This window comes from Polyodon spathula, chromosome 17, assembly GCF_017654505.1.
Source record: "Polyodon spathula isolate WHYD16114869_AA chromosome 17, ASM1765450v1, whole genome shotgun sequence".
Taxonomy (NCBI): domain Eukaryota; kingdom Metazoa; phylum Chordata; class Actinopteri; order Acipenseriformes; family Polyodontidae; genus Polyodon; species Polyodon spathula.
In genome coordinates, this window is record NC_054550.1 from 26,114,646 (window position 1) to 26,128,469 (window position 13,824).

General features: G+C 36.3%; 1 protein-coding gene across 3 annotated transcripts; it reads right to left on the reverse strand.

Moving 5' to 3' along the window:
- Positions 1-2,518: 2,518 nt before the first annotated feature.
- Positions 2,519-13,339, reverse strand: si:dkey-229e3.2 (aftiphilin). 3 transcript variants are annotated; one of them, XM_041276794.1, is made up of 6 exons: positions 13,209-13,339; positions 9,399-10,088; positions 8,435-8,589; positions 8,029-8,155; positions 5,312-5,413; positions 2,519-4,972 (listed from the first exon to the last, which is right to left on the reverse strand). In XM_041276794.1, the coding sequence occupies exons 2-6, from the start codon at positions 9,666-9,668 to the stop codon at positions 4,853-4,855; spliced, it is 774 nt and encodes a 257-aa protein (XP_041132728.1). In that variant the 5' UTR covers positions 9,669-10,088; positions 13,209-13,339; the 3' UTR covers positions 2,519-4,852. The 3 variants fall into 3 exon arrangements, with proteins under 3 accessions (XP_041132728.1, XP_041132730.1, XP_041132729.1); XM_041276796.1 differs by lacking the exon at positions 13,209-13,339 and adding an exon at positions 12,498-13,152; XM_041276795.1 differs by lacking the exon at positions 13,209-13,339 and adding an exon at positions 12,493-13,152.
- Positions 13,340-13,824: the final 485 nt, after the last annotated feature.

Below are 13,824 nucleotides of genomic sequence, written 5' to 3' on the forward strand. Positions count from 1 at the left end.
AGATTGGCAGGAACACGTTTTGGAGGACGCATGTTTCAGCCTCCTTTTCCTGAGTCGCCAGGGGGTTGCAGCGGTGAACCGGGACAAAAATAATAATTGGGCATTTCAAATTGGGGAGAAAACCGGGGTAAAAACCATTGGCGATGACTAAAAAAAAAAAAAGGTGGCATACCCTGTGCGAATCCCAGCTTGTGCCACTTTGCAATCTATTTTATTTTGAAGAGAAATGCACAACATTTTAAATTATGCCCAACTTGTTGTGTCGCATCCAGGCCATGAATATGATACTCAAACACCTAAAAAACATTTATTTTCAGTCTTTCCAAGTATGGTTATGTTCAAATCTAATTAATTTTTTCGGTCAATGTCAGAAATCACCGATTTGAGTGTAACACACGTGTGTGTAAACAAACCATGAAGAATGATGTTTTAGCTTTTTCGAATGAATATGAACTTTATTTTTGTAATATTTTCCTACATTTTTAAAGGGTCTTTTAGTCACTTTAAATGGTTGTTTATGAAGCTGGACTGGCTCAAATGATATGGCTTGTAGTACTACAGAATTAACTCTTGAAGTGAGTGCTGTTAGTTCAGGAACAGGAAATTAATTCAGGAACAGGAACTAACACTTCACTAGGCAGTAGGTGAACCTGGAAAACGTTCTCCACCTGGTCTCTGGTATTGGCTTGAAGGTGAAATGGCTCATGTTCAGGATTGGCAACAGTATACTCCAGTTCTGGAATTGAACTCGAGCTTGTTTTGGGAGTTTTCATTTGTCTTTGAGATAATGGGTGTGTTGCCTCCTACACACAGTATCAATTTTAACACCAGGGAGCAATCTCATCTGACTAACATGTCAATTTTCCTGTTATATATTTTTTTTGAGCAAATCATTTAGAGTTTGTATGTGTGTGTATGTATATCTGTGTGGATATGTATTTTTTTGAGGTTGTTTATTACAGAGGAATGAGATAATATATGAATATAAGGTCCAGTCTAGTTTGTCTTGGCAGATTGTGAAAAATGCTGGTGCCATAAATTCTGAAGGGGTTTTTCGCTAACCTTGTCATTTTCTAGTGCAGTTATTGATCTATTTATATATACAGTAATGTATCCTGTATAATTAGGAATGTTTATTGTTTTATTTGTCACCCAAGCTCCGTTTTAATTGGAGTTGTTTGAATCTACTATAGCTCATTTAACTACAGTTAAACAGATAGTAAAGTAAACACTGTTGAAGTTTTTTATTTTTCCCTTTTATTTTGCTGTTCACTGACTGGGCTACTGCATGACCACTTTCCAGTTTACCTACTGTATGTATTCATGCTGTAATTCTCATTTTCTCTTGGAAGGTATGAAGTCATGTGTGTTGCCAATTGAACTTGCAAACGGGTCTTTCCTCTTAAACCTTAGTCCATTCCTGTTGCTCTCTTATGATGCTAAACTGAATTCCACAGCACCTGAGTTAAAGATACACAACCCCTTTCTTGTATACTTTTACACATACAAATGACCTATTTCTCTGCCAAACTGTACAGTCCACATGAGCATATCTGTCCACCTGTTTACTCAGTGTTCATATAAGACTGAATAGTTATCTGTTTTGGTTGACCTTTTGTGGTCAATCTATCAAACATGCATGCTCAATACAAAATAACATACACATTTATTGAACCACAACTTAAAGCTTGCATTGCAATTGCTAAATTTGAGGTTGTTTGGTAAAAAAAATACCAACTGCCTCTAAACTCAATACAGTATAGAATGAATACTGAGATGTCTCACTTTTATCTCCTAAGTGCAATATAAACGTATGTTAAAAACAATAAGTTGGCTAAGCTACCAGCAAGTCAGAGACATTTGACATATTCCACTTATATAGTTTGTTTTTAAAAGAAAACCTCTCTTGCATGATTAACATGCATTTATTCCCTTTTTAGGAAGTTTATTCTTCTGTTGGTGGTTAAAAGTTTAAATATACCTTTTACCATGTATGTGTTTTACATATTTTTACAAGTTTGTTTTCTTTGTGTATCCTATGCAATACTAGTGTAGCAGATCATTAAAATTATAATAAAACAAGTCATCTTTGTATTTTTCTTCACTATTTGAAATACAATTTATACTTGTGTGTGGTCCAAAACTAGTCTTCAAATAATTGTTACATAGAAAATCAACTGTCCATCTGATCAAAGTTGCAATAATTCTTAAAGATGCATTCCTAGAGATTAGCTTTTACTTTCTTCCACGAGTGATATTGAGTTCAATAGCATTCTGCCTCCATAGATGCACTAAAGCAGTATCTGCTGAGGTGGTAACTAGTACCGTTTTCACAATGACACTTTAGTGTGTTGTTGAGTGAACACTGAAGCAAGACTCACACTTATCTAATGCGTCTGAGTGCAGCTGACTACTCGACTAACTAACCCTCCTCATTCTTCTTGCTATGTAGGGCAGCTGTTCCTCATAATGCTTCAAGATGAGTTTAAATAAAGCGACCAGGATTGGATTATTTAAATACATAATTTATTACAATTCCATAAAAGGAATACAGTGTACACTAATCATTTCACAGAAGTAGTATTACTGTTCAAACTGACACCTTAACATTGTGCTTTCTTTTCAACAAAATACACACAATTTTACCTTCAGTTCTAAAGGTGTCTTACCTGAGCTACATAACCGGTGTGTGCGGAGATCTGCATTTAACTCTTTGGACCATTTGTTAACAGGGTTAACCTGAAGCAGGCACAGCAGGTTCAAATAGTCAAGATAAATTGGATATTTAGTAAACACTCAAATAGAAAGTGCAGTGTATGTAAACTGATTAAAACAGAAGTGCGTACCATCCAGAAATCCGCTTGTATCAGAAGAACAGCCTATGCACAATTAAACCATGCATTATGCTTGTCACAGTATATTTAAACTGCTCTAACTGCAATTTAACCACAGCTGTGCTTCAATCAGCTGTGTAACCATAATTAGTAAATTGAAAATTGCACTGGACCAGTTATGATTCAAAGCCAATTAAAATCCTAACACCTCAGTAAGCACCTTGTTTGTTACTGGCTGACTCGTTCTTGACATCATCAGTTTTTTTTCCTCTGTGGTAGCAGGCACCTCTGTGTTACATGCCCCCAACCAACTACACTACACTACACTACATTACACTACACACACTCACAAATCAGTTCTGAATCATACCTCCTAGGGCACCACAGTGAGAACTGATAATTAAAACGTGTTCATGGTTCTTTCGATTATTGCTTCCATTATTCAGACATTCAGATAATGTAGTAAATGGAGCATATCACAACAAGACACCTTGTAAATAATGAAATGGTGCTGACTATGGAACAGCTATTTGTCCTGGGTGAGCCTTTTGCTATAAAAACACAAACATTGTTCAAGCAGAGCAGTTCAAAATGTGCATCGGAAGTACATTCATAGAAGAGGCAGCCGTCTGTCGTCCCCCTCAGGAGAAACAGGGAAAAAAAAAATCTAAAAAAATCACTGCATATTACATCACGTGCAGCCTGCTGCAAGAATATTCATATACAGCAGTAAAATAATTGTGATGGGAGGGCGCTTCTTGGATACTTGAAGAGCTTGGAACAAGAACAGTATGTATTGATCAGCTAAGAAACATCAAGTAATATAAGCCAAGTAACATTTTATATAAATTTAACAAAGCTAAAAGGTCTTACTATTTATGGTAATAGTTTAATTTAACTGCATAAACTATGTTGGTGTATGGTGTTAAGTTTTTTTTTTTTTTTTTCCACAGATTTTACAGCTCAGCAAGATAGAACATTTACCAATTTGTTACAGGTATGATGCAGTTTATCTTCACATCCACGTTGGAAACACCAGCTATCGTTTTGTATTCTCTTGGAAGCATTAACAGATAACATGACTGTTGACAGTGTGTAGCCCGTATTCACAAAGACAGTGCTTTTCTTAAGGCTTAACCGTATTTACCAGTAAAAGACCACTTTTCTTCCTTTTGTTCTTTTGCTAACAATTCTACCCTTACAAAAATAAAGTACATTTGAAGAGCAGGAATTTATGCTCTTTAGTATTCCAAAAAATTAAGAAGATTTGTCAGTCCTGGGTGCCTGAGATCTCTCAGGTTTAGAGGAATGTTATATAAATGTACTAAATTTGTAATTAATAAAATATTTGAACATTTAAATACTAAACATTATTGCCCTACTTGTGCAGGAGGTTTTCTTCAAAATCTTTTTGTAACAATGATAACCCAATTGTTAAGTCGGTTTCAATTTGCATGTCATTTAATTAGGTTTGCTGACTCAAATCCTGGGAGGAAGCAGCAGTTCTTAGATAAACACCCAGTTATACACTTAAGCATCTAAAACTAAAGAAACTTCTTGTAAACACACGCTTTGATAAAACTGTCTTGGTGGATTAAAAAAAAAAAAGTGAAGAAGGTAAACATGGTATGTTGCTGGGCATGGAATGAACAATCATTGTCCCTGTGGAAAGCCTGAGTTATTTTTACACTTTTATACATATTAAGCATCATCAGGTCTTCATAAAAAAGTCAAATATTCCTCATCTTTTCCCCCGTCTTTCCCATGTGCAGCTGTAAGATGGTGCCCGATTATTACCTTACAAAAGAGTATAAAAAGGTGCCACCTTACATATGCAGGTTTAAACCTCTGGGCATCTAAAATGTACTGACATTGAGAAATTCTGTAAGAAATGATTACAGTGAGGTTTGCAGTCAGTTGCAACACAAACACATTAAACTAAAACAAGACTCTTTGTTCCACAATTATTCATTACCTGACTTGTAGTCCTATAGTGCAAATGAAAATAGCAATAAGAGTTAAAACAAAAAGCCTTTCTTCTTGCTTTGAATGCTCAGTTGACTGTTTATCTGTAACCACTGATGAGATATGTGGTAGATAAAACTTTGGGCATTTCGTGAACACAGAGGCACAAACAGCTGTGAAAAACAGAATAAATAAAAATGTTGGTATTGTATCAGCAGGGCCTGGCTACAGCCTACAGCATATAAACTTATTGTGAATCACATACATTTCTCTGCATTTGTCTGAGTATCTCTAATCGGATTCAACATTGTTTTAAAACATGACACAAGAATTTCTGTGACAAAATTGTAAGAACCAAGTCAAGTAGTCTCCATTACTGTACTGACTTACTGCAAGATGGCCGAGTTCAGTTTTATATTTATATATAATGGCATGTACTGTTGTTTATATTTATATAAGTTGCTGCAATATGCATGCAGCTCCACTGTGATGGTTTATTGTTATAATTTCACCTTGGTTTGAATCAGGTCCTTAGTTCCAGTGCTTGGTAATGTAGCAGTGTCAGACATTTCCTCATCGTTTTCCCAAAAGTCCTCCTTTACAGTTTCTAGAGTCTACAATGTAAATGAAAGGAAATACAGGGATTAGATTCTCAAAGCTATTTATTCATCGGCTTTACATCATTTTTTTTTTTTCAGAAAGAAAAAAAACACATCCAATAAAATTACCAAAACAGCAATAAACAACTTGGGCATTTGGTTTAGAGGCTTGTAAGCAGTTGTTGTTTCTTTTTCATGTTAGAATTGCAATTGATAGTTTAAAAAAATAAAATAAAAGAAGAAAACTCTTCTACGGACACAGATCTCTGATCTGTGTCCGTAACTGCTATAATTGCTTTCAAGATGGCAAAAAAAAATGCATACATAAAGCTTGACTGTCGTTTCTGTTTAAATATTTTATCAACTCTTTGCTCTGAAAGCTGCAAGTGGGAGGCTAAAATGATAAGAGCACACTAACAATAGGGGGTTCAAACCAGCAGTTCTTACATCAGCGAATGCAAATACACAAGGTAAATGGAAACCATTCCACTGGGACTGTGTGCTCTCTTTGAACAGTGATCTGCCTCTGGCAGCAATCACGATTGTCAAGAGCGAACACTCAGCTATTTTTAATTGGTTAATAATAATCTTATTTTGAGATTATAATAGTTTAGATGCAGTGAGTGAAGAGAACAGAGAGACACAAGTTGACCCTCCAGGGCATGCTTGAGGCTCACAGTTAGCGCTGGTGTGTGGAAATATAGGAAGGGCTTTTCAAGAGCACCTAATTTCAATACAACAAGTAACGAAAAGATGTTTCTATATGTTATTATGATATATTTAGATTATATGTGGTGTTTGTTGCGCTACTGGGTTTACAGATTTCTTTAATCTTTTATCCAGTAAATCTAACAGAACAGGACTGGATTGAATGGTCCCTACTAAAGCTATTTCCTACTCCCATCAACTCTAACATCTAACCTAGGCTCTTAGAGATGCACTCATCAGTACTATAATACTGTGTCATTTTGCTACACTATTGTGATTGCACTTTAATAAATCGGATGACTTCCTGGAAGGGTTCCCAAGCCATTGAAGATTTTCTCATACCTGTGCTATGGCACCACCTCCTGGTCATAATCTGTCCTAACCACAAACTACTGTCAGCAAAAAAATGCCTTTTTTGCTGTGGAGTTTTCATTCAGTGGGAAAACCCCATTATTTTTCCAATCTGACATTTCCTTTTTATATCTGAGTTTTTATCTCTATGATATGTAAAGTTCTTCTCATCCATATGCTGCATACATTTGGGGGTCAATGTGCAGTGCAAATAATTGCAGATGCAAAATTAAAATTGCATTGCAGCTTGGAAATTATTTTATACTGTGCCCTATGTAAACTTAAGAGTTTATTACTCAACACGCACAAATAATGATCCGCAATTATGATAATGAGGGTCTCAGCGAGTGCATCGGTATATTTAGCGGCTGCACGAGCAACCCAGAGGTGATGGAGTTAGGCGTACAGAGAGCAGTAGGCACTGTATGACATTTGTGGAGCCCAAAAAAAAAAAAAAATAAATAAATGTCAGTGCAAGGGCAGCAAAATCCTCTGGGGCACGGAAAAGAAAATCTGAGAAGGAGCTGAGAGTCTTTACGGCTGAGGTCACTCAACATGAAACAGAGTTGTTTGAAAAAGACTCAGCCAACATCAGTTATGCTAGTATCCTTAGGAAATGATATGTATTGACCTGCCCTTTTTAACATGACATCCAGAAATGTGTCTAGCACTCTGGAAAAGGTGGACTGGGCTATCCCTCCAGACATTCCAACTGTGCTCTAAAAGGAACCAGAGGCTAAGTAGTGCAGAGAACACAGCACTTTCACATGTGCAGGGATCGCGGTCCCTAGATTGACGCTGGGGTCTAGCTCCTCACTCAAATCAGCTATTAGGTCTAGGATGACCTGCAGAGTGAGAGGAACACTTCAGCACTGCATCCTCTGGCATCCCAAACAGATGACCCTGGGATTGAATATGCAGGTTCCTGTCTCTCCTCAACAAGAGCCAAGTGTTGCCGCATCAGGAAGTGTACCACAGCAGCCACCCTGAAGCCAGTGGCTTTTATAATTACTTGCTTCTACAATGGTTTGCACCTTATAAGAAAAGGTGTAAAGTTTCTGGAGGGGCACCAATTGCCTAAGTGCAAGGCAAAATCCTTACATCCCATTATAATGTTTGTACCTGCTTAGTATCCAAAGCCCACCCAATTCCATGCTTTCTTCATTCGAATGCATTTCGATATAATTTTAATGGATTAATGATGGCAAAGTGCAAATTTGATAGTGGGTGCAGAATGCCAGGTGAACAACATTCTTTACATATGCCCATTATGGGGGTTTTGCACCCGCAAATCAGTTTGCAGTTATTCTTACATCTACCCAAAGACACCTTGCAATACCTAGTCCAGTTTCATCAATCTGGGATCGGTCAACTGCATGTCAATAGCTTCTTAATGATTATAGGGGCTTTGAGACATATGTAAGGTTCTATAGAAATGTAAATTCCTGTCAAATACCTTCAGGCCACTAGAGGGCCATAAAATAAAACCCTTCCTATAGATTTGCTGGATTTTGTATCGGTTTCCTGTACTTTTGAAACTGTCAGCTTCATTTTAAAGTTTGATACTGCACCTGCAGGGTTGTGTCGATCCCAATTGTAGTGAACAGTCTCTTCTGGCTGTGAGACTCTTTCCACTGTTCTAAACCCACAGCATTGTTTTCATCCTGCAGACTTCTCCATAATGACCCAGGGCTACTACTGCAAGGGAAATGCAGCATGTAACTATATGCAGGCTGAAGAATGTATTCCTATCTTAATCAGTTTTTTCATGGTAATTGAACAAAATTCATTATGAAGGTAGAACAAGTGTTCTCATCATAAATAGTTCTCTTGTTTTCTCCAACTAGCTTTGAATGTTTTGGGGCCTAGTAAGCAGTTTGTGAGATTTCCCTTGCTCTCTCTGATTAGAAACATGTGTTTGAGACACTTAGGACTGTTTACGGTCCAACAATCATAAATATTTAAAAGATTAAGTACCATTGACTGGTGATCTGTTGGTCAAAAGGAGCCTCTTCCTGCGGAGAGTCTTCAAGTAGCTCCAGTAGTGGCCTTATATCCTCAGTTCTTTCTTCAACTTCAACTAAAGGGAAACTGTTCTTAAAAACCATCTTGAAATCTGTCACGTTCTGCACCTAAACAACGAGAAATGCAATGTCAACCACTTCTATTGGCTGTACTACAATGTTTGTTTCAATCTCAGAATTAATCTATTACCATATTTAACCGTACATATTAGCTAGGTTCAATGGTGTAATACAGTATCGACAGGATAACAAATAGTGCTGGACAAACTGATTATTCGGAATTAAGCTCTCCATGGACGAGGGTCATTGATTGGGCTAATTTAGCATTTCAAGTGAAACACCTGAAGAAACAGCTGCTTGGCTTTGTGTTATTTGTAAGAAAAGCAGCAATTATCACAAATCCAAGCAGCTGTTTCTTCACTTCTTGCACTGTGAACAGTAAATTAGCCCAATCAACACTAATGACTCTCACCTGATTGTCAGCATTTCTATGGAGGGTTCAAGCTGAATAATCAGATTGTGCAGCACTAAAAGCAATACACGTATATATATACCAAATTATATTTAAATTTACATATGCAACTGATTTGAATCAGTGAAAATTCATACAAGAAAGCTTGTGTACTGATGGTATTACTATACATCAGTAAATTATACAGTAAAACTAAAACAAGTTTATATGGAGAAAGTTCTTTCTCAAAACTACAACTGTTACTGAAGAAGACTGACAGAAAACAATCTGATTGCATTGTGCTTTAAAATGGAACAAGATCCTCCGTTTTGTAATGGGCAGCATTAGTAACAGTTAAACACACCTAGTTGAAAGGCAGGTGTCTTCAGTTCTAGCATGAGGACAGTACAGTATTCATTTATGTGTCTATGTAAGTTTCAGTATATTCACAAATGTAATATTTTACCTTGTCTAGAGAACTTGCATCCATATTGATGGTTGAAGTTTTCCATTTCAACTGTTCTCCAGGTGGGAAAGCACTATTGTTCAGCTGGTCACTTTCCCCAAAAGTACTCCACTCCCCAAAGGGGTTATTCAAATAGTCAGGCTCATGGAAATTACCTGCAGGGTTGGACTGAGGAAAAGAACACCAAGCGGACCCTTCAAAATCGCTCCAGGAATGAGAGTTTCTACAGTTCCAGTTTCCATTGCAATCCTCAGTTTCCAACTCATCCATGTCTTTCAGATCCACCCTCCAGGTACTGTTACTGTACTTCCAATCTGCTGCTTTTTTATATATGTTTCAATATGTTAACATACTCAACGCTCATAAAAATGTGTAGAAATTGAGCACAAAGCCAGATACCCATCTTCCACCGATTAACTCTCTTCACAAATGAGCTGTATGTTCATAGCTCTGTGTGCTCAGTATTGACTTAACCTGCTTCCTCGCTTACCAGGCTGTGTGTTTCAACTGTAGTTAGTTTCTTTTCACACACTGCATTGCAGAATGAATCACTCTTTATTTGCCAGGGTTGCTGTTTTCGTGCAGAAAGAAGAACCAGAACATTGTTCTCCATATCAGATTCCAGATTTAGGTTTTAGTTTCTTTTTTATTGAAGTTTGACCTTCCTTCTTCATAAACGTGTTCTTCAACCTATGAAACAGAGACAGGCACTTTAAAAGTTTCTCTCAAACCATATTCTTGAAAAGCAGCTAATACAATTAGTTGTAGCATAGCTGGGGGCCAAATACATGTCAGTTTCACTACTGCACAAGCTCATTTTCAACAATAGGCAGAACAGGTCTTGCACAATCATTCCCCTTTTAAGCTGCAGTCTTATATTACTTGCGAAATGGAAAAGGCCTCATTCATTCAAATGACGTAAAACATTTCATCTCTTTGACAGGTGTGTCGGAATTAGATGTTAGTGTTTGAACAGCTCCTATTTATATTTATTTTATTTTATTTAAAAACACTGGGGGCTAATTAATTGGTCTAACAATGAATTTAAAATAATTAATAATGCATACAAGGTTATGAAAATCAAACTTATAAACAGTGCATGTTTGTTTTTTAGTTTATTTCCTCAAAGCAACATATCTTATTGATTTAAATGATGTATTTTGAACTACTGTAGACAAATAATTTTCATTTGTTTCTGAATTATCAATAAATATCACATAACCATCCCAGCTCAGTTATAGTTAAATGGAGCAACACAACACTGCAACAACCTTTTTAAATCTGTTAAAACCTTTTCTAAAACTATATAGGACACACCTCCTTTTGTTATTGAAATGAATACAGATAATAAGGGTTAAACTGGATCTCTACTGATCGGTTGTTGTTGACTGTACCCTGTGTAACTTCTGCGTGATAAGATACAAAGACAAACAGGACCATTAAGCTGTCAAGAGTCTGGGAATCTGGGGGAGTGGATGACATGTACGATGGTGAAATTTGTGCTAGCATTCCGAGATGGAGTTTAAGCATTTCGTTTTTTATAAAAAAAACAAAAAAACATTTGGTGTATTCCTCTAATGAATTAATGTCACTGGTACATTTTTTCACAGAAACCTGTTATTTTACTCTGTGGTGAATTTAAAAACAAGTCTGGTGACATTCCAGTGTCCAGAATGTATTTGTGTATCATGGGTATATCTTTTGGTTACTACAAATGCTAATAGCACCTCCAGGTAGCAAGTGGTTCCCATGACGGTAAATTAAGATAACCACTTGCTACAGTAATTGAGTAAGAAGGTGGAATAGCCCACCACTACGTCATCTTCTCAGGGTGACAAAACCATTTGATGGAGATATATATATATATACTTATATATGTAGATGTATATAGATATATATATTATCCATTATATATATTATATATATATCTAAATAATACAGAAAACTATATTGGTAAACACCTCTAATATCGGTTGGGCGCTTGGATATATATTCAGTTCTTCTGGAGAAAATGCAACTTCAAAAGAATTAACAGAAAACCTTTTGAGGGCCACAGGGGAATACTATAAATAAACAAATCATTCCAGTTAAGGTTTACTTCCATATTATGAATGAAAATATCAGTCAGTCATATATATTCATTGTATTCTAAATTGGGAAACAACCCCTGAATTTCTCTGCTTCAATTCAGAGTGGAAAAGCAATACCTTGCCTTAAACGTAGGTATGCTGGGTGCTGCTGTCATGTTGCTAAGTGTTGCTTCCTCATCTGGTTGTAACAAACCTGTATCTACACTGGGGATATGCAGTATGTGATCCTATGTTTATATGTTTCCATAACACTGAGATTATGAAGTCAGCAAGCTGAATGGTTAAATATATTAAAAGGTAATGCTCATGTTAAACAGCTTATGAAAATAAACTCTGATCTAGCCCCAGCTAGATTTATCTGGATTCCCTTAAAATAATGAGCTGGCACAAAGTATGTATTCTAGGACTTTACTGGGTTTTACTATCAAACTGCATGCATTACCTAGCAGCAGGCACACTTGCACTTGGCTTAACAAAAGTTTTTTTTTTTTTTTTTTTTTTTTAAACAGCAAGCTACAAATGTCAGCTTTCATTTAGGTTTTGTAAAGGCTGACGTGTGCTGTCTGTGAAACAAATGATTCTGCTGACATTATTCATCATCTCAAACTGCTGTACTTCGAGCAAACATGCAGAAATCTACAGAATTCATTCTCTCTCCTTTCTCTCTCTCTCTCTTAAAATTATAGGCATTTCATGATATAGGAAAACGATTGGTTTAATTTTAGCAGACACACGTACAATATGCTTCAGTTCTACTAAATGTAAACTGCAGGCAACATTTGTTTATCTAAACTAATATTTGATACTGAGGATCTCAGGAGACCGTTAATCTTAATCCTTTCTCAATGAAGACGAGAGAAGCAAAGGATTCACATACAACCTCTGTGGAATTAGCATGTTTGGTAGAACGGACTTCAATCCCTGCGCTGCAATATCTGCATACAAATGTTTATCGTTTTTGTTTTCTTCACTAAATTATCACACAAGAACACATATTCAAATACCTTACATACGAGGTCAGCTTCCAATCCAAGAGTATAGCTACATTTAAAAGTACATTGGTGACCATAACAGGTCGAAATATTGTCAGCTTCCTCTTTCTGTTTGGACACACCCTGATGATTTAGCACCCGACGTCACGAGCTGGTGGAGCTTGAGGCTTCGTTACCTGATACAGGTACACGGGAGAACTGCAGGTTCTGTATACTGCGCCTTAATCTATTTGTAAATATACTCCTCTTTTTATGTGGTGAAATACTGTATCCCACTGCTTTGTTTTGTTTTTTTTCATTGAGTTGTAAAATTGCTGACCCAAACTACAATCAAATAGTAGCCTAAAAAAATAAATCAATAAATAAAAACATTTAAAAAAAATAGTATTATAAGTTATAACAAGTCCACATTTTTTTCTCAAATAAGTGTCAAACATAACAAGAATATTGGACCTAGAACCACTGGAAAGGTCATTTGATTATTAATTATTTTTTAAAGCGCTTTTAACTGTAAATCTTGTCTGTTGGCGTACGTTTATTTAAATCAACAGAACATACAGTATACATAGAAATTAGATTTCTAAATCGCTAGAGTTTAAAATCTAGAAGAAAAAAAACTAAGAAATGTATGCATTGTAAATTACACGGTTGTTACGACATACAGAAAGTGTAGTTCGTAGTCATTCACAATGCTTGCCTGCTTTTATTTTATATTTATCCTTACGTACCTTTCCTGAAGTTGTCTTGGAAGTTTTACTATTCGTATTTACTGTTTTACTGCATTGTTCCATTAATGCTTCCCCGATGATATTTGCAAAAGAATGCCGTATTCTATTATGTCAAAATGTTTTACTGCCCTGCTTTGGGAGGTGTGGTACTGTTTCATATGACGTGAATGGGATATTCGACGCTATTTTTAATTGTCAGTTTATTGTGCAACACGTTTAAAAGAGTCCGTGCTCTATTCAGCTTTAACGACTCCACCCTTTATAAAAGAAGTGCATTGCTAACTACCTTTACATAGTTCATAGTGATTTACAATGCTTGCCTGTGCTTTTCCATGTGTCCACTATGCCATTTTTTATTAACAGTAAACTTTTATAGAGATATTGTATAACATTCCTGACATCATATTATTTTTTTCCTTCAAGGAGGTTCTTTGATATAAAAGCACATATATAAAAAGTCAATTAAGTGTATACTCCTCAAATGACCATGAGCTAATAAAACCAAACAAACTAAAATTTGTGAAAATATTTGAGAACAGTGGAGAAAACTGTAATTCTTGTACCCCCCCCCCCCCCCCCCCCCCCCCCCCCCCCCCCCCCCCAGAAAATAAATAAA